At 35.2% G+C, this 25,635-nt stretch overlaps 1 protein-coding gene across 2 annotated transcripts; it reads left to right on the top strand.

The window, feature by feature from the left end:
- The first annotated feature begins 22,551 nt into the window (after nt 1-22,551).
- LOC115710138 (vacuolar protein sorting-associated protein 29) lies at nt 22,552-25,281 on the top strand. Of its 2 annotated transcripts, none has more exons than XM_030638472.2 (4): nt 22,552-22,842; nt 23,016-23,191; nt 23,720-23,857; nt 24,808-25,281. In XM_030638472.2, the coding sequence occupies exons 2-4, from the start codon at nt 23,060-23,062 to the stop codon at nt 25,114-25,116; spliced, it is 579 nt and encodes a 192-aa protein (XP_030494332.2). In that variant the 5' UTR covers nt 22,552-22,842; nt 23,016-23,059; the 3' UTR covers nt 25,117-25,281. The 2 variants fall into 2 exon arrangements, with proteins under 2 accessions (XP_030494332.2, XP_030494331.2); XM_030638471.2 differs by having other exon boundaries at nt 22,665-22,865.
- Nucleotides 25,282-25,635: the final 354 nt, after the last annotated feature.

Here is a 25,635-nt window from a genome sequence, read left to right as displayed (position 1 = left end):
ATTCTACCTGATCAGAGAGACGCAGAAACCTGGAAGTTATAGGTGGATGGCGCATCCAACGAACAGGGTTCGTGTGTAGGGGTAATATTAATATCGTCAAAAGGCTTTGAGTTTCACTATGCTCTGAGATTCCAATTTGATGATTCTAATAACGAGGCTGAATATGAAACCTTGATCGCTGACTTAAAGATACCAGAGGCATTGAAAGTCAAATATCTCATTTGTCATAGTGATTCGCACCTGATCGTGAACCAGGTCCTCGGGGAGTACCAGGCCAAAGGCTTAAAAATGGCGAAGTATTTAGAGAAAGTTTGGAAGAACTTGGAAAGATTCGATTACTTTAAAATCGAACAAATTCTGAGAGAACAAAACTCCAACGCCGATGCCTTAGCAAAATTGGCCTCATCGAATGACCTGGATGAATTGAATCTAGTTCCGGTAGAGATGCTGAGCGAGCCAAGTATATGTGAAAGTGAAGATGTTGAGATGATAGATAGCTCTCAACCATGGATGAGACCTATTATCAATTATTTACTCGACGGATAACTTCCAAATGAAAAAAAGTGAGGGGCGATAACTATTGTATTTAGTACCTCGCTACACAATGATCAAAGGCAAACTATATAGAAGAGGGTATTTGTAAAGACCGCTTAACTTTAATTTAGAAATTAGCAGATAATTAGGATTTAATTATGAAAATTGTTTATTAGCTTTGAATTATTTATTTATGATGATTTATTTGAATTCATAATGCATTTTATATGTCATATTTAGAATTTCATAATTTGGCATGTTTTATGCCCAACAACATTGGAACGCGGTGTTTGGCTATTAAAATCACATCCTAGTACTTTTAGTATACCGGGACAGTATAGTTAGACATTGGGAATGTCGGGAATAGTTGAGATTTTAGAGTTGACAAAAATACCCCTAAGTGACCTTTTATGACTTTTAGTGTGTAGCTTTTTGTCTTTAGTGGTTTGTTTTTAATTAATTAATCTAATTTTTTATTAATGTGTTGGCTGAGATTAATTTATAATAAAACAAGTTTTATTTCATTTTTACAAAAATTAGAAAAAATCATAAAAAGCTTCCTCTCTCTCTCTCTCTTTCTTTCCTCTCTCTTCGAAAACCCGATAGAACCAGCTAGGGTTCTTTAATTTTTTTCATCAATTGCTGTGTTTTCCAGCAGCTTTTAGTGTAATCCAAGCCAAGGTAAAGTTTCTAGCGACCACCTCTTTAGTTTCTTAATTTTTAAGAAAGTGAAATTTTGCATGATTTGAGATTTTGGTTGTTGTAGTTGCTGGTGGTGTTTATTATTGTTTTCAGAGGATAAATTATGTTTAGAAATGTTGAAATAAGCTTGTTTTGATGGCTGTTAATAGATTTAACAACCTTTTGAGTTTTAGAACTCAAACTTGGAGCTTTCATGGTGATTTTAGATTCTGAGATCGGGTAGTTGTTCTATTGCTTGGAAAATATTTATTGGGGTATAATATGCAGGTCTGGAAGGTTTGGTAAGGTTTGGAGTCGGTTTGTTTGAACTTTGAACTTGTTTGGATTTTCTAGGGAAAACCGAGTAACCGGTTTTTGCAAGTGGGATTCCCAACAAATTCAGGTTGTCGATTCGTGTTAGTTTCAGGTTTCTGGTTGGTTAATTCCCTGCTAGTTTAGGGTATTGCCATTTTAAGTTGCAGTAGATAGGTTTTTGGTTTAGAACCTAAGTCCCGGATGTGATTTAGCGTGTCACTTATCCATGTTGTGATTGATGTGATTTAGGAGCCTATAAATCGCCGAGCAGTTGTTCCACTCAGGTTGACCGGCACACATGAAGTCGAAGTTGAGGTAAGATTAGTATAATGTCATGCATATGTTATTACATGTTTAGCATACATGTTATTTATGGCTATTAGATTACATTGATAGCAATAATAGTATAATAAGAGTTGTACTGATTATCGATAAATGTATGTTGGCAGAAATACTTATCAATGTTGTCACATCAATATGGCTAGAGTATGACTAGCATATTGAGTATAGGCAGGCATTATGGTCGATAGTATTGTCGTATGGGACACGAGGATAGAGTTATGATCAGGTGTATGGGCGCTAGGTTATAACCTGGGATATAGTATGTTTTATGTTATGCTTTTCTTACTGAGTCTATCGACTCACAATGCTATTCTCATGTGTAGGTAAGGGCAAGGCTAAAGTGGAGGAGCCGTGAGAACGAGCAAGTGAAGATTATATATGTCAGGGCTGTTAGGCCTGGAGCGTATGATCTTTGGGACATCAAGGCTTTGGCTGAATAGTCGCTAGGCGACAAAACTTTTGTATATGAATAGAAAACTTTTGTAAATGTATTTTGTAACGGGATCTTGGGATTTTATAAATGTGTTACTTTATGCTTTTAATTAAATCGGAAAAATTTAATTAATCATGTTTTTCATTAACCTCATTGATTAGGAACGAGCTGGACAATACATTTAAAAAATCACGTTAACATGCCTAATTAGTTAGGGTGTTACAATTTGGTATCAGAGCCGCAAGGTTGTCTTTCGAAGATCATCATGACATGTTCAATCATCATCAGCAGTTAGTTCATTTCACGGTTCAGTAAGCTTTTATTGCTTTAGTATCTTATTTTAATAGTATGATTTAAGAAAAGCCTGTTAGGAAGCATGTTAGTAGCCTGATAGTAGAATAGGCGCATATTTTTTATTTCCAAATAAGCGACATTAGTAAGTTTTCACTTGATCACGAACTGACCAGACTAGCTCTTGGTTACACAGGCTGTTCTATTAATATGGACGCCAGGCGAAACACAAGGAGCCAGGGCAATTCGGTTGGATCCAGTGGTGGTCAGGGAGCTCAGATTCCCCTAAATATTAGTGGCCGAGGTAGAGGTCCTAAAGGCAGGGCACGTGGCCGAGGTGATGCTAACCCACCACAGGCTGCCCAAGCTGTCCAAGTTGCCCAAGATTGGGAAAACGGGTTTGCAGCGATGCAAGTCAGGATCAATGAACAAGATGAAGAGATTTGGCAGTTGAGACAGCAGGCTGCTCTTGCAAGCCCTGCTCGAGAAATGCCAGTGGCTCTTGCCCCTGCTGTGCAGACCGAACCTGTAGTTGCAGTGAACCGGATCGAACCCTTGTATGAAAGGTTTCGTGACCAAGCTGTTGGAAATTATTTTACCAGGATCTTAGATCTACTCACAAGTATGTTTATTAACACCCTAAATATGAACTTTCTAAAACGATGAAATAAACACATATAAAGTTTAGGAAACCTTACATTGGGTGCAGCGGAACATAATGACTCCTTCCGTTCAGATATCTAGCCCTTGATTCCTTTCTGTAGCAGAGCATTATCAATATCTGAACCTGGATCTCTTTCTCTGAATCTTTGATGCTGAAACCTCCTTCTTGCTGAAAGTCTTTCTTCACGATCTTCCTCACTATGATTGAGGTATCACTTGCTGTGTGTGGGCACTACTCATACACTAAGGATTTCGAAATTCAAGAGGAAGAGAGAGATAATGGGTTCGGCCAAAGATAGGGAGAGAGAAGGCTCAGGTTTTTCTGATTCAGAAAGTGTCAGAAAAAGTGTAATTTTCCTGAAGCCTTCACTATCTATTTATAGCATTCTACTAGGGTTAGGTTTGAATGATTTGGCATTAAAATAATGAAAATATCAGAGGGAAAAACCCTACCAAAGTGGCTGGCCCTATACTAGTGGATTTGGGCCTCACTTTTTGCAATTTTGCAGTTTTATCTTTTCTGCATCTGATTTTCTCAAAATCGCCAATTTTCTAATTCAACCATTTAAATGCCAATTCTAACTATTTAATAACTATAAATAATTATTAAATTATATTGTCATTTATCATATTTATTAATTGAACCATACAAAGTATCATAATTAACAAATATGCCCCTAATAACTCTTTCTTTACAATTTCGCCCGTACTTAGTGAAAAATTCACAAATAGACATAGTCTAATTTGAGAATTATAATTGATTAATCAAAACCAATTACATGAGTCTTACAAGCAATATTATCTCAACTAGTGCGGGGACCATGGGTCTATATAACCGAGCTTCCAATAAGTAGATCAAGAATTTAGCACTAAAATTCACTAACTTATTAATTCTTCGTTGAATCCACGCATAGAACTTAGAATTGCACTCTCAGTATATAGAATGCTCTATATGTTCCACCATATAGACACATCATTAGTTATCCATTGTTATAATCCTAATTTGATCAATGATCCTCTATATGAATGATCTATACTGTAAAGGGATTAAATTACCGTTACACCCTACAATGTATTTATTCCTTAAAACACTTGACCCCGTATAAATGATATTTCAGCTTATGTGAAATGAGTACTCCACCATTTATGTTCGTTTGGTCAAGCTCGAAGGAGATCATCCTTTGCTTACTATTCGCCAGATAGAAGCTATAGATTCCATGTTTATGCTAGCGCTCCCACTCAATTGCACTACCGTGTTCCCAAAATGTACGTATCACCCTAACCTAAAAGTAGGCTTAACTAACAAATCAAAGAACACGAATAGCCTTTCAAGATTGAGCCTAATCATAACAGGATTAAGAACATTTGATCTAGCATCAACTAGGCGATATTGACTTGAATAGATATTACGGTAAGTTTAATAAATCTAAGTCAAAGTTCAATATCGGTCCCTTCCGATGCATACTCCATGCATCCAACCTGAGCTTTACTTTAACCAATGCTCTGGAAAGAACATAGCACTTCTCCAAATGCAAGTAAACTCTGTTGTAGATTATCATATCAGTAAAACCCTATGTCTGATAAATCTAGGAAACTTTATTCACATAGTCATGTTTACTTTCCAATGTGTTAACGGCACAATAAACAGGATCAAGTATGTGAAAAGGGTTTCAGATGAATTTATACATTATGTACATATAATCATAAAATAAATCATGTGAACCATGCAACATTAAATGTTATTTCTGTTCTATATTAATAAGCAAATCTGATTATATTGAAATGAGTTTTATTTAGGGCATAAAACCCAACACAAGCACCTTTAATTTTCCTGGGAGGTCCCGATGTCATGAAAGTCGAGCAATGGCTAACTGTGATCACGAGAATCTTGAATTTTATGGGCATCACCAGTAATGATAGGGTGGCCTGTGCCACTTAGTAATTTCAAGAAGATGCTCTGGTTTGGTGGGACATGGTGTCCCTGACTCAGGATGTTACCGCAATGACCTGCGAGAAATTCCAGGAGCTGTTTAATGCCAAGTATTACAACGAGGCAATTAGAAGTGCTAAAAGAAAAGAATTCACTCAGCCAACTCAGGAGAACATGAGTGTTACTGAATACATGACTCAATTTGATCGTTTAGCAAGGCTGGCCTCGAGAATTGTGCCAACCGATTTCAGCAAGAAAGAGAAATATCTGGATGGGTTGAATGCGAAGATTAGACACGACCTAATGATCACTACTGACAACAACACCACCTATGCTGATATGGTGGGTAAGGCACTGCGAGCTGGGGGTGCAGTGGAGTGCACCTTAGAGTCTCGAGGGACTCTGGTTGTTGGCGGGGCTCCTACTCCTCCTACATCAGGCTTTAGTAAGGGAGGTAGTGGCTCGGCCACTGATCTGAAAAGAAAGGCACCTACTGCATCCAGCGGCTCAGGTCAGAACAAGAGGTTCTGAGGGAACCAGGGTTGAGGCAATCGTCAGGGTAGCTCTGAAACCCGATACACTTACCTAGAGTGCCCCAGTTGTAAAAAGCACCATCTGGGGGAGTGTAAAGGGCAGCGGTGCTTTCAGTGCGGTATGCCAGGGCATTATAAAAGGGATTGTCCCCAACTCAAGATTGAAGCACCAAAGATTGTAGTGAAACCCACTTCAGCAAAGGTGTTCGCAATAACTGAGGCTGATGTAGAAGCCAGCCCTTCAGTGGTAACAGGTCAGCTCTCGGTCAACAACTCTTATTTCTCTGTGTTGTTTGACTCTGGGGCCACTCATTCCTATGTGGCAGCCAGAATTTTTATTAAATTGGATAGACCGCATGATAGTTACGAAATAGGGTTTGGAACCCTACTACCTGGCAGAGAGTTAGTCATCTCCACAAGGTGGATTAGGTCTATGCCGACCAGAATAGAGGATATAGAGTTGAGTATTTATTTAATAGAAATGAATTTAGCGGATTTTGATATTATACTGGGAATAGATTTCTTGTCCAAGTACTCAGCCATTATTGATTGTAAAAGGAAGATGGTGATCTTCCAACTAGAAGGCGAAGAATCGTTTGTTTTTGTCGGATCGGTTTGGGGATCTCAGATCCGGGTAATTTCAATACTAACAGCTAGGGAATTGTTATGAAAGGGATGTCTAGGGTTTATGGCCATGGTATTGGATACCACTTGGCCTGACTCTGTTCGGCCAGAAGACATCATGGTGGTTCGGGAATTTCTAGATGTTATTCTTGATGAACTTCCGAGTTTACCACCTCAGAGAGAAATTGATTTTGTTATTGATCTGGCACTTGGAGCAGAACCGGTTTCTAAGGCCCCTTACAGAATGGCTCCAGCAGAACTTAAAGAATTGAAAATTCAACTCTAGGGGTTGCTTGACATAGGGTTTTCACGGCCTAGTGTGTCACCCTGGGGAGCTCCGGTACTATTTGTTAAGAAGAAAGATGGGTCTTTGCGTATGTGCATCGACTACCAGGAATTGAATAAGCTAACAATCAAGAATAAATATCCTTTACCTAGGATCAACGATCTTTTTGATCAACTTCAGGGGAAGACAGTCTTTTCAAAGATTGATCTTCGATCGGGCTATCATCAGTTGAGAATCTGAGAGGAGGACATTCCAAAGACAGCTTTCTGCACTAGGTATGGACATTATGAATTTATGGTTATGTCTTTTGGACTAATCAATGTTCCTGCAACTTTCATGGATCTAATGAATAGGGTATTCAAGGATTTCGTCGATATTTGTGTTATTGTATTTATCGACGACATCCTTTTGTACTCTCAATCAGAAGAGGAGCATGAGCAACATCTCCGGATGGTTCTGCAACGACTTCGAGGACATAAGTTATATGCCAAGTTCAAGAAGTGAAAATTTTGGCTATCTCAGGTGTCCTTCCTTGGGCACATTGTTAGCAAAGATGGGATCAAGGTAGATCTGGGGAAGATAGAATCTGTCAGGGATTGATCGAGACTGAAAACAGTGACAGAAGTTAGAAGCTTCTTGGGTCTGGCTGGTTATTATTATCGGTTCGTAGAAGGGTTCTCTAAAATTTCAACACCCTTAATCGAGCTCACTAAAAAGAATCAACGTTTTGTATGGACGGATAAGTGTGAAGCAATTTTTTAGGAGCTGAAACAGAGATTAGTCACAACTCCAGTGTTAGCCCTACCTTTTGACAAGGAGAAGTTCATGGTGTTATGTGATGCATCCAGACAGGGTCTGGGGTGTGTATTAATGCAGGCCAATCGGGTTATTGCCTATGCCTCCCGTCAGTTGAAAGAGTATGAATAGCGGTACCCGACTCATGACCTAGAACTTGCCGCAGTAGTGTTTGCTTTGAAGATATGGTGACATTATCTCTACGGAGAGAGATGTGAAATTTATACTGACCATTAAAGTCTCAAATATTTCTTTACTCAGAAAGATTTGAATATGAGACAGAGCCATTGGTTAGAGTTGGTTAAGGATTATGATTGTGAGATCCTTTCCCATCTTGGGAAAGCCAATGTAGTGGTTGATGCTCTGAGCAGGAAGGGTCCTTGGCAGGTAACTAGTATGGTTCAGATTTCACCTCAATTAGTAGAAGACATGGTCAGATCTAGCATCAAGTTTGTTGTAGGAAAACTTCATAACTTGACGCTGCAATCTGATCTGTTAGAACGTATTAAAGTTGCTCAGCTAATTAATCTAGAGTTAGTAAAGATTAGACAAAGGGTTCCAGCTGGACGAGCCAGAGACTTTACAGTGTCAGATAGTGGGATGCTATTGTTCAAGACCAGGGTTTGTGTTCCTAGTAGCGCGGAACTAAGAAATGAAATTCTTGAAGAGGCTCATACTACTCCATACTCCCTGCATCCCGGCACCACCAAGATTTACCAAGATCTTAAACCTTACTTGTGGTGGAGTGGAATGAAGAAGAATGTGGTAGAATTCGTATCGAGATGCCTAACCTGTCAGCAGATCAAGGCTGAACATCAGAGACCGGCAGGGTTGTTGCAACCTTTGACTTTACCTGAGTGGAAGTGGAAAGATATCACGATGGACTTTGTGGTTGGATTACCTAGAACCACGGGTTTGTTTGATTCTATTTAGGTTGTGGTAGACTGATTCACGAAGTCTGCACATTTTCTACCAGTTAAGACAACCTTTTCACTGGATCAGTATGCGCACTTGTACGTCAAAGAGATAGTGAGATTACATAGTGTACCGAAATCCATAGTTTCGGATAGAGATCCGAAGTTTACATCTAAATTCTGGCAGAGTTTGTAACAGGCTATGGGTACCAAACTGAAATTTAGTACAACTTTTCATTCTCAGACTGATGGACAGTCTGAAAGGACAATCTAGATACTGGAAGATATGTTGCGAGCCTGTGTTATGGATTTTGAGGGCTCCTGAAGTAAGTACCTACCGTTGATAGAGTTCTCATACGATAACAGTTATCAAAGTACAATAGGGATGGCTCCCTATGAACTATTATAGGGCAGAAAGTGTAGATCTCCCATTCACTGGGATGAAACAAGGGAGAAGAAATACCTAGGTCTAGAATCAGTACAACGGACCAATGAAGCAATTGAAAAGATTAAAGCTAGAATGCTTGCCTCTCAGAGCAGGCAAAAGAGTTATGCAGATCCGAAATGCAGAAATGTAAAGTTTCAAGTAGGGGATCTTGTGTTCTTACGGGTGTCTCCAATGAAGGGTATCAAGCGTTTCAGGAAAAAAGGCAAGTTATGACCTAGATTTACAAAACCTTTTGAGATTCTCAAGAAGGTTGGAAAAGTGGCATATCGATTAGCTTTGCCTCCAGCTCTTTCAGCAGTTCACAACGTATTCCATGTCTCTATGTTAAGGAAGTACGTTTCAGACCCTACTCATGTACTTAGTTATGAGAATCTTGAGTTGCAACCGGATATGTGATATGAAGAACAGCCAATTCAGATCCTTGACAAAAAGGATAAGGTTCTTCGAAACAATATCATAACTCTGGTTAGAGTACTTTGGAGAAATATCAGTGTGGAGGAAGCAACCTAGGAGTTAGAATCCGACATGAGAGCTCAATATCCAGAGTTGTTCAGGTTAGATTTCGAGGAAGAAATCCTTTTAAGGGGGATAATTGTAAAGACGGCTTAGCTTTAATTTAGAAATTAGCATATAATTAGGATTTAATTATGAAAATTGTTTATTAGCTTTGAATTATTTATTTATGATGATTTATTTGAAATCAGAATGCATTTTATATGTCATATTTAGAATTTTATAATTTTGCATGTTTTGTGCCCGGCAACATTGGAACGCAGTGTTTGGCTATTAAAATCACATCCTAGTATTTTTAGTATAGCGGGAAAGTATAGTTAGACATTGAGAATGTCGAAAATAGTCAAGATTTTAGAGTTGACGAAAATATCCCTAAGTGACCTTTTATGACTTTTAGTGTGGGAGGGGCAAAATGGTCATTTTGCCCCATTAGCTTTTTGTCTTTAGTGGCTTGTTTTTAATTAATTAATTTGATTTTTATTAATGTGTTGGCTGAGATTAATTTATAATAAAACAAGTTTTATTTCATTTTTACAAAAATTAGAACAATTCATGGAAAGCTTCCTCTCTCTTCGAAAACCTTATAGAACCGGCTAGGGTTCTTTAATTTTTTCATCAATTACTGTGTTTTCCAGCAGCTCTTAGTGTAATCCAAGCCAAGGTAAAGTTTCTAGCAACCTCCTCTTTAGTTTCTTAATTTTTAAGAAAGTGAAATTTTGAATGATTTGAGATTTTGGTTGCTGTAGTTGCTGCTTGTGTTTGTTATTGTTTTCAGAGGATAAATTATGGTTAGAAATGTTGAAATAAGCTTGTTTTGATGGTTGTTAATAGTATTAACCAAGTTTTGAGTTTTAGAATTCAAACTTGGAGCTTTAATAGTGATTTTAGATTCTGAGCTTGGGTAGTTGTTCTATTGCTTGGAAAATGTTTATTGGGTAAAATTTGTAGGTCTGGAAGGTTTGGTAAGGTTTGGAGTCGATTTGTTTGAGCTTTGAACTTGTTTGGGTTTTCTAGGGAAAACCGGGTAACCAGTTTTACAGATACATGTAAAACCGGTCAACCAGTTTTTGCAGTTCGGATTCCCAACAAATTCAGGTTGTCGATTCGTGTTAGTTTCAGGTTTCTGGTTGGTTAATTCCCTGCTAGTTTAGGGTATTGCCATTTTAAGTTGCAGTAGATAGGGTTTTGGTTTAAAAACTATGTCCCGGATGTGATTTAGCGTGTCACTTGTCCACTTGTGATCGATGTGATTTAGGAGCCTGTAAATCGCCGAGCAGTTGTTCCACTCAGGTTGACCGGCACACCTAAATTCGGAGTTGAGGTAAGATTAGTATAATGTCATGCATATGTTATTACCTGTTTAGCATACATGTTGTTTATGCCTGTTAGATTACATTGATAGCAGTAATAGTATACTTAGAGTTGTACTAATTACTGATAAATGTATGTTGGCTGAAATATTGATGGATGTTGTCACATCAATATGGCTAGAGTATAACTAGCATATTGAGTATAGGCTGACATTATGGTCGAGAGTATTTTCATATGAACTTTCTAGAGTCAGTACCGTGTGGGACACGGGGATAGGGTTATGATCAGGTGTATGGGCACCAAGTTATAACCCGAGATATAGTATGTTTTATGTTATGCCTTTCTTACTGAATCTGTCGACTCACAGTGTTATTCTATGTGTAGGTAAGGGCAAGGCTAAAGCCGAGGAGCCGTGAGAACGAGCACGTGAAGATTGCACATGTCAGAGCGGTTAGGCCTGGAGCATACGATCATTGGGACATCAAGGCTTTTGCTGAATAGTCGCTAGGTGACAAAACTTTTGTATATGAATAGCAAACTTTTGTAAATGTATTTTGTAACGGGATCTCAGGATTTTATAAATATGTTACTTTATGCTTTTAATTAAGTAGGAAAAATTTAATTAATCGCGTTTTTCATTAACCTCGTTGATTAGCAACGAGCTTCACAGTACATTAAAAAAAAATCACGTTAACATGCCTAATTAGTTAGGGTGTTACAGTATTCAATGCCCCTACTTCGGTGTGTTCTTCCTACAGAAGCCAATGAAATCATTAGAAAAATTCATGAAGGTTTCTATGGGGATCATGCGGGCTGGCAAAGTCTGTCTAAAAAGATTATTAGAAAAGGATATTACTGGCCAGTGATCAATAAGGACACATATGAGTTTGTCAAGAAATGTGATAAGTGTCAAAGGTTTTCATATATACCTCGCATACCGCCAACAGAACTTAGAATGATGACCTCGCCCTACCCATTTACTATATGGGGGATCGACCTAAATGGGGCATTACCCACTGGGCGAGGAGGAGCTAAGTATGTGGTAGTAGCAGTCGACTTCTTCACTAAATGGACGGAGGTCGAGCCCCTCATCTCCATAACCTGCAAAAAAGTCCTTGACTTTGTCGTCAAGAACATTATCTATAGGTTTGGAATTTCCATGAAGATAGTATCCGATAATGGAACCCAATTTCATGGCGACTTGTTCACTGAATTCTGCGAGAGGAATAAAATTATCAAAAGCTTCTCGTTAGTATCCAGGCCTCAGGCAAATGGACAAGTGGAAGCCGTTAATAAAACCCTAAAGAATACTATCAAGAAGAAGCTAGATGCTGCCAAAGGCAGATAGGTTGACGAGCTACCTCAGGTGCTCTGGGCCCACTGAACTACCGAGAAGACAACTACGGGACACACTCCTTTCTCGCTAACATTTGGCTCGGAAGCAATGCTGCCTGTTGAAGTGAACATATCGACTCACAGAAGAGAGTTTTATAATCAAGAAGAAAACCAAGAACTTTTAAAATTGTCCTTGGATCTACTTCAGGAAAAATGAACTGAGTCGCAAATCACCAACGCAACATACCAGCACCGAGTTACAAGATACTTCAACAAAAAAGTCAAGAAAAGACTATTCAATGTTGGAGAATTGGTGCTAAGACGAGTCTTTGCAAATACGAGAGATGCATCTGCAGGAGTGTTCAACCCGAATTGGGAGGGTCCATATGTCATTGAAGCAGTAGTTGGAGTCAGAGTTTATAAATTGGCTCGACTTGATGGCTTGCTAATAAATAACTACTAAAACGTAGAACATTTGCGACCCTACTACCAATAAATAAATGATGTAACTCGCATTACTGATGTCAACTTTAAACTTCAATTATGAATAAAGAGAATCATTTATATTAAGTAATTACAAAGTTTCGTTCTTTAAAAATTACTTAAGGGGCATTTATGTATAATTAACTGGAATTCATCTGAAAATACATTGTATAATGCAAACCCATCATTTCAATTTTTTTTTTGAAATTTAAAGGTTCTCGACTAAACCTCTTTGAAGAAAGTGGAGTCGAACCGTTATAACTCCCTGACCAAATCTTTTTGACGAGAGACGGGTCCAATCGTTATAACACATTGATCAAACCTTTTTGAAGAAGAAAGGATCAAACAACTATAATTTTTTATTTATAACCTATCCGACGGGAAAGGAAAATCAAAAGTTATAACTCGCGTATAAAACTGAATACTAACGGTTCTCGTGAGCTAGGAAAGTACTAAACCAGGCATCACGACGCCTTGATAAAAGTACTTGAACCTAGGAAATGGAAAGATAATATAACTATTCATACAAGCAAATTAAAGATATACAAAGTGATAGAATTATTAAAGTAAATTTAAGTTCGCTTAAGGCAGATTATTACTGCTATGGCGAGGCAGAATTGACAACTGCCCGAAAATCGAAAAGTTTGGTAGATTACTAACTACTTAAACAAGAAGATTACGAGCAATGGAAAAACCCAAAAGTACTGTACATTTGATCAAAATATAGTTGTTCACATTGTGAATAAAAACCCAAGTAAACACAATTGTATTACGTTCGAATAAAAACAGTACAAGGCTTTTAAGATAAGAAAAAACCCAAAACTGGTTACAAACTTGTCTTTAAAAAAATGCCACTAGGGGCAAACCATTAAGTCATCTTCCCAAACCAAGGATGAGAGAGAAAGACTGTCTACACATAGCTTGGAGAAAGACCGGCTACACGTAGGACGAGAAAGACCGGCTACACGTAGAGAGCCTTGATCTCTGCACAGACCTTATTCTCCTCATGATCATATCCCATTTCCTGAAGCCGAGATCTCTTTCCCAGCCTCAAGAAATTCCTCAATACCAGAAAGAGGATGGTGCAAAGGTCTTTTGGCCCAGGTTTGGGTCCTGGGTTGGCTGGACTCTCTAATAGAAATCACGCCAACTTTCTTCCCAGGTTCATCCGCAACCATGCCAACCTTCCACTTGAATTCTTTATCGGCGTGAGGAGGACCTTTAAGATCGCTCACAAGATCTATACCCCCAGGGATCACTTGTGAGGATCGGCCATGATAGGCTATGGGGTTCCCCTGACTTGGATTGTTCGAAAGCTCCTCGGCCTTGGAATCTATCGTTTCTGGCTCCAGTTGAGGCTTGAAGTCTTTGGGAACAAATGGAAATTGGTTGGTGCGTCTGGGTTGGGTAAGATAAGTTTGGGAGGATGAACTTCTGAACTCAGAAGGGACATTCTAGCAGGAAAGAGGTGATCCATTCTAAAAATGGATTCCACCAAAAAGCCAGAGGTTTGTGGAAAATAACAAGTTTAAGCCGCCCTTTTATACACAAAGTCCAGTGACAAGAAAGTTAAAAATTGGGAAATCTAACGGTTGGAAGATTGAGAGAATATGAAGAGACGATTCATAATGATCCTCAAAACCGTACAACCGCCAGAATCAAAGGATGCGATTTTTCGAAGAAAGGATTTTGGCAAAAATGCCCTCTGTAATTATTAAAAAGCTCCTTTTACTAAAAGATAACTTTTTAAGGGGCAATTGATATACCCAAAATTCGGCTGCCACCTCAATGAAGGACACGTGTCAGGATGAAGGGAATGTGAATCAATGCAATTACTTTTATGGAATAACTCATTAATTACATAAGAGTCAGAGTATATTTGTAACTCGCTAACTGTAAGGTCTTAGGCGAGGAATTAATGTACAAGCTGGTGCTTAGTATATTAGTGAGAAGCCATGTATCGCTAAATGCGAATAGCGAGACACCGGAGAAAGCAACACGTGTCAACCGTAAAAGTCCTTAGCGTGCAATGAACAAACTAAATGTAAAAGTCAGATTGGCTCGAGACCAAGTAAGCGTGGTGACCATCTCGCTATGGGAAGACTTCCTATAGCTTCATTCAGCTAACGGGAGCGAGGCTTACAATCCTGGCGAGTCAGAAGAATTCTTTGTAAACAACCGCGATCGACACAAGACATACATTGTCGACCTCGGAAGGAAGAATGGCCCCAGCTCGCTATTGGGATCACTATAATCAAGTTTCTGTCGAGACACCTCCAGATACAATAATTAAAGACGTGTTTTAATGCACAATAGTTTTGACCCAGTAAAAGCGAGAAAATCACAGCTATACGATTTTCAAATCATAAACCGCATTTAACTACATGATATGTAATCAAATCCCACAATTTTAGGGATAATTACTGTAAACATATTCCGGTCAACTTTATAATTAAGTGTCCACTATGTAAATATAAATAGTGACAAACAAGACTAAAAATGGAACGAAAAACTCATACAAGAGAGTTCCTAAAAAAACAATAAGAAATCTAAATAAGATTGACTCATGGACTATGCAGAATTTTAACTACAAAACCATTTAAAAAACCTTGTGTTCATATATTATTTTTCTATACCCTTTTTTTTTGTGTGTGTGAGATTAATATTATGAGGTTCAATTTTAGTCAACGAAAATCCGCGTTAACAATGTGATTGGGATTTGGGTCACATATCTGTTGAATTTTTTATTATTTTGTTGTTTATTTATTTCTTTATGTTTTTAATAAGAGTCTTATTATTATTAGTTTGGTTAATCCATTTTATTGTCTGAAATGTTCATCACCTATCTTTGATAGTATAATAATTGTATCTGCGTCACAATTAGTTCATGTCACTATTTTAGCGTCCTATTTATTTATGTAACAAATGTTAAATTTAAGAAACTTCTACGAGATTAAGAGTATGCATATTGTGCCATTAATAATATTACGTGTATGTTGTTTAACCTTATATATTTGAGCTTTAAAATTAACCTATTCATAAATAAAATTGTTCACATTTGAAAAAAAAAAAATAATCTATGGTGGTGTTTGCTAACATTTTTTTAATTAGTTTTTTGTTTTTAAAATTAGAAAAGTAAAATATTTTTTAAAATCATGTTCTATAAAAGTGTTTTCACTTTCAATTTTTTAATTGAGAATCAAAATTTTGAAAATAAAAAAAAAAAAATTTAAATATTTTTTTTAAACAGTTTTTTTAATCAATATTTTTGACTCCGACGCGACCCGAACTGGGCCCAAACCCAATCCCGGCCCTAGCACCGAACCCGACTCCTAACCTGGACCCGGACTCGACCTCAGACCTAGACCAAACTTAAATAAAATAAAAATAAATAAATATGTTCGATAAAAATGTTTTCACTTTTTGATGTTTTAATTGAGAATCAAAATTTTGAAAATAAAAAAAAATCACTTTCAATATTTTTTTTAAACAGTTTTTTTAATTAATATTTTGGACTCCGACTAGACCCGAACTGGACCCAAATCCAATCCCGGCCCTAGCACCGAACCCGACTCCTAACCTGGACTCGGACTCGACCTCAAACCTAGACCTAAATATGAAAATAAACTTTACAGAACCCACTTTTGTTTTCTGTTTTCAAAATTAAAAAAAAAAAAAAATTATAGAAAGTATTTTTATTTGTAAAGATTAAATTTTTTAAAAAATTAAAATTGTTATTTTTATGGTTAAAAAATTAGATTACCAAAGTATTACCAAATATTAATATAAATAAGTATTTAACCTCTTAATATGATTTTGGTAACTATGTGCCCCTTGGTAATAATTTTTAATTATTTTTCTGTTTTTAAAATTAGAAAAGTGAAAATATTTTTTAAAAAACATGTTCTATAAAACTGTTTTCACTTTTTTATTTTTTTTAATTAAAAATCAAAATTTTAAAAACAAAAAAAAATCACTTTCATTATTTTTTTAAACAATTTTTTTTTATCAATGTTTTGGACTCTAACCAGACTCTGACCAAACTCAATGTTGGAAAATTGTTGTGCTCCAATAGAAATACTAAACCAACAAGATTACAACTCTATGACAAATAATACAAAGGAAAAAATATAGATTAAATAATGTTACAACACCAAACAAAATATACACATAAAATATAGAGAAGATGGAGAGAAGAGAAGAATTACAACTCAAAGCAATAAGCTACACATGAAACACAATATATAAATAACATATATATATATAAGAGATCGATGTGAGAGCAATCTCAACACCACATACACCACAAGTGTATAATAGGGAAATCACAAAACTTGAACAAGGTCTTACACTTTTGTCCAAAAGCTTATTTCCCCCCTACCACAAGCACTTAGGGAAAAGAAAAGAATGGAAATAGCTTTCTGCGTTTATCAAGCCTATAGTATTTCTAGCAATGTGCTCTCTTGATAGAAACTTGTTTTTTTCAAGGTGAACCCAAGACCTCTATTTATAGTGTTTTGAGGATCACATTTGAAAATCAAATCATTTCATCACATGGCTGTTACAAACACTTTAATTGGTGTTTAATGGGATAAAAATGTTGGACAAGAGAGCTGGAAACAAGCTCAATTAATTTATATACGTTTATGAACGTTTTTAAAAATCTGGTTCTAGATGTTCGAAAACAACCATAAAACAACATAAAAACAACTATTAAACAACTGTTTCCAGAGAACTCAAAATGTAACTCCTCTCCGAGTTAAATCTTTTCCCAACGTCCCAATACCCATTTAAATGATATAATTGAGTATTGTAACAGTTTCTAACAACTAGAAACTTATCCCATTAATTCCATAACTCCCATATGTAACAAATCACATAATTACATATTTATCAATTGTGATCCTTAAGTTACAATCTATTTTCAGATTTTTAACTCATCATATGTTACAATTTTATGTGTATTATTATACTATATATGATATAATATAACCTCCAACACATAATATATATTAATGTCCTATTAATATATAATTTGTCACATTTAAATATTTTAATCTATATTATATTCTATCAAATAATATAACATTCCTCAACTAGATTAAAATTTGTCACATACCATTGTAACATTATTTAATCAATTAAATATTACATATATCCCCCACTTTGATTGAATAAATCAAACACTTTTCTAGAAATCTTGCTTAGATGCATAAAGTAAAATGTCTTTCGACTTGAATTTTACCTTAGTGTAGTTACCACAAAGTTTGTTGAAATTTTGGTTGCCGAAGAATTGAACCACTATTCCTTTAATACAAACTGGTGATAACACACACATCTTTGCTAGAGTTCACTTGAGACCTCATTATATCTCGCTTTTGCACCGTTAATGGCCATGTGCAACATCCATTTCATGGACTCTCTAGAGAATAACTTCCAATTCTCATAAGAGGCGGCACCACCTCTAATCCATATAAGGGGAAATTAGTGTTTCACAACTTCTCTTCAGACACATCATTCCATTAAAAAACTTTTCAGTTTTAACCCTCTAAATTTACCATTAGTACTCTTTCATAGATAGGACTAGTTGAGTACTACTTTTTCACTCTATTGACTTGTTATTACCTATTGAACTTAAGACTAGATTTTCACTAGTGTTAAGATAGGTTACCATGAATGAGTAAAATGTTGGAATTGTTTTACCAGGATCTTAGATCTACTCACAAGTATGTTGATTAACATCCTAAATATGAACTTCTATAACGATTATAAGTAAACACATATAAAGTATGAGAAATCTTACATTGGGTGCAGCGAAATAATATGTCTCCTTCCACTCAGATCTCTAACCCTTGTATCCTTTCTGTTGTAGAGTATTATCAAGATCTGAGCCCGAATGTCCTTCTTTGTTGAATCTGGATTCTTCACAATCTTCCACACATGATTGAGGTACTACTTATTGTGTGTGGGCACTACTCTATCACTTAGGGATTTCGAAACAAAGAAGAAGAAGAAAGAGAGAGAGAGGTGGCGGCTCAGGAATTTTCTGTGAAAGAAATGAGATGCAATTGTGTTACTTTCCTGAAGCCATTACTTTCTATTTATAGAATACCACATAGGGTTAGGGTTGAATTACTTGGCATTAAAATAATGAAAATATTAAATGACAAAAGCTATGCATGTGGCCGGCCACGACATATGGAAATGGGCCTCACTGTTGCAACTTTCCTGTTTTATCATTTCTGTATCCCATTTTCTCAAAATTGCCAATTTTCACATTCAACCATTTAAATGTAAATTTTAACTATTTAATAGTTATAAATAATTATTAAATAATATTGTCATTTATTATATTTATTAATTAGACTAACCAAAGTCTCTTAATTAACAAATATACCCTATAAACTTTTTCTTTACAGTTTCGCCCTTAATAAGCGATAAATTCACAATTAGACATAGTCTAATTTGAGAATTATAATTGATTAATTAAAACGAATTAAATGAGTCTTACAAGTAGTATTATCTAAACTAGTGTGGGGACCATGGGCCTATATATCCCAGCTTCCAATAAGCAGATTAAGAATTTACCTCTTAAATTCACTGACTTATTAATTCTTCGTTGAATCCACGCATAGAGCTTAAAATTGCACTCTCAGCTATATAGAACACTCTATATGTTCCACCATATAGACACGCTATTAATTATCCATTGTTATAATCCTAATTTGATCAATGATCCTCTATATAGATGATCTACACTGTAAAGGGATTAAATTACCGTAACACCCTACAATGTATTTTATCCTTAAAACACTTAACCCCGTATAAATGATATTTCAGCTAATTGAAATGAGTACTCCACCATTTATTTTCGTTTGGTTAAGCTCGAAGGAAATCATCCTTTACTTTCTATTCGCCAGATAGAAGCTATAGATTCCATATTTATGTTAGCGCTCCCACTCAATTGCACTACCGTGTTCCCAAAATGCACGTATCACCTTGACCCAAAAGTAGGCTTAACTAACAAATCAAAGAACACGAATAACGCTCTTGAGATTGAACCTAATCATATCAGGATTAAGATCATTTGATCTAGGATCAATTATGTGATATTGAATTGAATAGATATTACGGTAAGTTTAATAAATCTATGTCAAAGTTCAATATCAGTCCATTCCGATGCATACTCCATGCATCCAACCCAAGCTTTACTTTAACCAATGCTCTAGAAAGAACATATCATTTCTCCAAATGCAAGTAAACTCTGTTGTAGATTGTCATATCAGTAAAATCCCAGTGTTCTGATACATCTAGGAATCTTTAATCACATAGTCATGTTTACTTTCCACTGTGTTGACAACACAATAAACAAGATCAAGTATGTGAAAAGGGTTTGGATGAATTTATAAATCAAATAGACAAGCAATTGATAAGATGAACCAAAACATACAAATGAATGAAAAATACTTCTGTTTCTTTATTGATTTTGAATAAAATGGATTACATTGAAATGGAGTTTTATTTAGGGCATAAAACCCAACATAAAAATCTAAGGGAGTTTAGGTCCCATCCCTCGAAATTTCATGCTTTAATCTTGTACGAAGATTAAGCGATTTGTTATAACCACACACTTTTCGATTCCAAGCGAATCTTGCTAGCCAAAATTAGTGTCCATTGTTACATGGCCACTTTTCTCCTTAAGTATACTTAAACTTTAAAAATTTAATCATAGAAGATTAATTTTTACACTTAATTTCTCACACATTTTGATACCTAGCATATCAAAATATATACACTAACTTTAGACACCAAACATGTCTAAGTTATACTCAAGTCTTAGGCACCAAGCATGCCTAAATTTCACATATCATCCATTCTTTTACCAAATTGCTTGATAAATATTGGATATATCACCCCCCACATTTTCTCACATTTCACTATCAAGATAATATCTTGATTTTAAAATATAGAAGACCACTTTGTCTTTATAATTTCTCTTTAATTTCCTTCTTGAAATTATTTTCACTAAAATTTGACACCAAAATATGTCAAAATTTTCGTATATGCACATAGCCAAAATTGATTTAGAATTTGAGTTCAAAATCAAATAACTAATCAACAATGTCTCATCACATTTTGATTAAGTTTGTGGCTCACCCCCACATTTCTCCCATAAAGTGTATATAAAATATCACTTTTGTGTATTTTTCTCTTGAAATGACCCTTTAAGGCCACTTTGAAAAATATCATTTGACATTTTTAGTTTTCTCAACAAAACTAACATATCAAACTCACATCACAATTTAAAAAATAATGTGATTATTTTTACCCATAATTTTAAGGTTATCTCCTCATTGAGATTAGCCCAAAATTATACCAAAGTTGACAAAATTCTCATTAATTTTGTTCACTACTTTGATTATTTAAGATTCAAAATTGCTTCTCCAATTATGTTATCTTTTCACAATTTTTAAATCCACCATGATTCACTTTGATTTGAGTCTACAATTTCTCTTCCAATTATGACTCATTTTACAAGTTTAGATCCGCTTTAATCTATTTACTCTTTGGCAAGATAAACCAAAAAAAGAATAACTCTCACGCATTAAATTATATATGTTACTATCATCTCATAGATAACATACACATAATATTAATATACATCACAACTATATATATTACATATCTCGTATAACATGTACTCATCATAATATATATCATCTCCACATAATATATATTATATATGTATTATATACATAAATATTCTCATCATAAAATATATATTATCATATGTTCAACATATATAATATATAATTCATATATATGTTATATATTATGTATATCTCACATATACACATTAACATGTAACATATTCAAATATCATATTATATATCACTCTATTGATATATACACCCATACGTATATAACTCATATATATACATATATCTCAATCAATATCTCAATATAGAAAAATATGTGAATATATATATATATATATATTATACTATATAAAAAATAGTAAATCACAAAATGTCATAATTCTTACCCTTGTATTACCACATGTTGATTTCTTACCTTCCGTTGAAGCGAGGTAGGAAAGGATAAGCTTTTGACTGTTGGAAAACTGTTGTGCTCCGATAGAAATACCAAACCCACAAGATTACAACTCTATGACAAATAATTCAAAGGACAAAAATATAGATTAAATAATGTTACAACACCAAACAAAATATACACATAAAATATAGAGAATATGGAGAGAAGAGAAGAATTACAACTCAAAGCAATAAGCTACACATGAAACACAATGTATAAATAGCATATATATATATATATAAATAAGAGATGTGAGAGCAATCTCAACACCACATACACCACAAGTGTATAATAGGGGAATCACAAAACTTGAACAAGGTCTTACATCTTTGTCTAAAAACTTATTTCCCCCTACCACAAGCACTTAGTGAAAAGAAAATAATGAAAATAGCTTTTTGGATTTATCAAGCCTATAGTGTTTCTAGCAATGTGCTCTCTTGATAGAAACTTATTTTTTTTCAAGGTGAAACCAAGACATCTATTTATAGTGTTTTGAGGATCACATTTGAAAATTAAATCCTTTCATCACATGGCTGTTAACAACACTTTAATTGGTGTTTAATGAGATAAAAACGTTGGACAAGAGAGCTGAAAACAAGCTCAATTAATTTATATACGTTTAGGAACGTTTTCAAACATTTGGACGTTTTCAAAAATCTAGTTCCAGATGTTTGAAAACAACCATAAAACAACATAAAAACAACTGTTTCCAGAGAACTCAAAATGTAACTCCTCTCCGAGTTAAATCTTTACCCAACGTCCCAATACCCATTTAAATGATATAATTGAGTATTGTAACAGTTTCTAACAGCTAGAAACTTATCCCATTAATTCCATAACTCCCATATGTAACAACTCACATAATTACATATTTATCAATTGTGATTCTTAAGTTACAATCTATTTTCAGATTTGTAACTTATCATATGTTACAATTTTATGTGTATTATTATACTATGTATGATATAATATAACCTCCAACACATAATATATATTAATCTCCTATTAATATATAATTTGTCACATTTAAATATTTTAATCTATATTATATTATATCAAATAATATAACACTCAAACCCGGCCCTAGCCTTTGTGGCGAACCTAGCACCCTACCCGGACCCAACCCCGACTCAAATAAATAAATAAATAAGAGCAAATAAATAAAAAAAAAAAAAGGAAAAGAAAAAAAAAAAAAAAAAAAAATGCCTATTTGGTTAAGCCCCATTTCCTCGTTCATCTAGCTCATACTTACAAGCAGTAAAAAAAAGTTCCTCGTTCATGCCAGCTTCTGCAACATCGGCTCTCCCTCTCTCTGGTATACCCTTTACGATCATCCAGGTTTTCCTTCTCATTAACTTTGTCTTAATTTATATGCCCTAATTTTCAATTTCTGTAAATGTTAATCTGTAAATTATCAGTATACCTTCATGGAAGATTGAATTGCGATAATTTATATATATTATATTTTTTTGGCGGTTTATTGGGCAGAATTTGTGAAGTGAGATTTTGGTTTTGAGGGCTGAGTAGTGAGGATGGTGTTGGTGTTGGCTTTGGGGGATTTACACGTACCCCACAGGGCACCTGATCTGCCTGCAAAGTTTAAGTCCATGCTTGTTCCTGGCAAGATCCAGCATATAATTTGCACGGGAAATCTTTGTATCAAAGTATGTGATCCAGTATATTTTCTGATCATAAATTTGTTTAGTTAATGGAGCAATTTTGAGCTAGCTTTAATTTACCCATTTGTGGTTTTTCTTTTGAAGTATTATATATTCGTGTGTATGAAGTCAATGCAGGAAAATTATAATTTAGGTTGTATTCCATTCCCTTTCCAATCATTCTTTCTCTTTTCTGTTGATGAGTATGAGGATGGTTTCCACTCAATTAGATCAAGTAGAAGTAGTTGACCGGGTTTAGTTTTTAGATCAACCTTGATTTTGGCTTTACATAACCCTGTCCTGAAAAATGTTCAGTTCATAAACTCGTTTACTACAAATGGAAACGTTTATTCATATCCATTAACTCAGTACCCTTCCTATTTTCACCATGTTTGTAGTGTCATTTATAGTAGTTTTGCACTTTTGCTAAAATTGTGCTTGCATTGTTTGTATTTCTACAATCAATTTGGAATTACTACGTGGCTGGCTAAATCAAAATGCCACTACCTAAGAGTTTGCTGATGCTGTTTTCAGGAGGTTCATGACTACTTGAAGACTCTTTGTCCTGATTTGCATATTACTCGAGGTGAGTATGATGAAGAGACACGATATCCAGAGACCAAGACATTAACAATCGGTCAATTTAAGCTAGGATTATGTCACGGTCATCAGGTTGGTTCTCTTCCCTTTTCAATTCTTAAATGGATTTTTAATCCTTATCTTCAAAGTCAAACACCACGCATCTTGGTTTTCTGATAAACATGAAGAAAAATTATTATTGAGCCTGAACAGAAAAGATGATTCAATATTGCCTTTAATACATGTCCTATATTTTCAAGTTTATTGGATAAGTTCTAATTAACGTGTCTTTGTAATTTGTTAGTTTGTTTGGTTTGCATTTGTAAGTCTCGTGGTTCTTTTCCTGTGATATCATTCATCTGTGTCAGATTAAGATGTTCACTATTGGGAAAGATCAAGGATAATATCTTCGATTAAAAATTTCTTCTTATATTTAAATACTGTTACCACAATTGTAGGCTCTTTTCATTAGAAGGAACATATGTTTATTTATTTATTCCATAAGACAACAATTTCCCTATTTGGTCCAGTGTTTGTTTAAAACACAGCATTCTATTATTCTAGTCCATTGAAAGACTGTCAATTATGAGAACAATGGTAGAATGGTTCATCAATGGTCTTTAGACAGTAAATATATATAAAAAAATCCTTGAACTTGAAGTATCTTCCCCTGTCATTTTACGTAGATTGAGAAATTGCTTACATGCTTATGTATTCCTTCTATCTATTGTTGCATTAAAAAAGGGGGTGGGTCTAAATTAGTAATGAGGAAATATATGTTTCTATTAGGTCCTTTATCCGTCTCCCAGATTTAAATTCCAGTAGAAGGATTTCTAAGCGTGCAAAACCTCTTGCCATTTGATATGGCCATTCTATCTTATGTATCATTAGGCACGTCTACAACTGAAAAGTTCAGAAATAGATTGGATCAGACATTGGATATTATAGTAACCATTACCTTTCATTTAACAAAGAGTTATTTTAATTATTTGATTCTCTCTTTCTATTTGCTACAAATTCATGTATGCTTTATTTTTCCAAAGGTTGTTCCATGGGGTGACCTAGACTCACTAGCAATGCTACAGAGGCAGTTGGATGTGGATATCCTTGTAACTGGTCACACTCATCAGTTCACTGCCTACAAACATGAGGGTGGTGTTGTTATAAACCCAGGGTCTGCAACTGGAGCCTACAGCAGCATCACCTATGATGTTAACCCAAGTTTCGTTCTCATGGATATTGACGGTCTGCGTGTTGTGGTATACGTTTATGAACTCATTGATGGAGAGGTGAAGGTTGACAAAATTGATTTCAAGAAGACAGCAACCGCTACTACTCACCCTGCTCATTGAGCACAATTGTTGACTTGTTTGTTTAACAGACTTGGGAATTCTTCCATTTTCATGTTCTTTTTATGTATGTGATCCACATTGTTTTTATATTTGGGTTAGAGTTGGAAGTTTTCTATAAAGTTCATAGTGATGACCACATAAATAAAATTTTGATGTTGACATTTACTTGTTTCTTCTCTTTTAAAATTAATCCATTTGTGGTAATGTTTCAAGTAATAATGTTCAAGGATATTGGACACTACAAGTGGGAAGTATACGAATATTAATTATATTTATGGGAATATCACATGCGCTACCTTTGCCAAGAACCACCAATGTCATTATCTCTTATTTCTTCAATTTTCATCATGAAACTTTCTCAAATTTGGTCTCCACCATGATCGTTCTCTCACATTTCTCTCTACAGCTTTTGCCAAACAAAAAGTCACGACTGTGTGCTTATTTGCAAGTTTTTGGTAAGTGTTGTTGATTGCCATGACCATATGTTAGGCCTTAGGAACCAAATGATAAGAACCCTGC

Source organism: Cannabis sativa, chromosome 3 (genome assembly GCF_029168945.1).
Source record: "Cannabis sativa cultivar Pink pepper isolate KNU-18-1 chromosome 3, ASM2916894v1, whole genome shotgun sequence".
In the NCBI taxonomy this organism is placed as follows: domain Eukaryota; kingdom Viridiplantae; phylum Streptophyta; class Magnoliopsida; order Rosales; family Cannabaceae; genus Cannabis; species Cannabis sativa.
The sequence above is the reverse complement of the archived record's forward strand: the minus strand, read 5'-3'. Positions and strand labels throughout refer to the sequence as shown.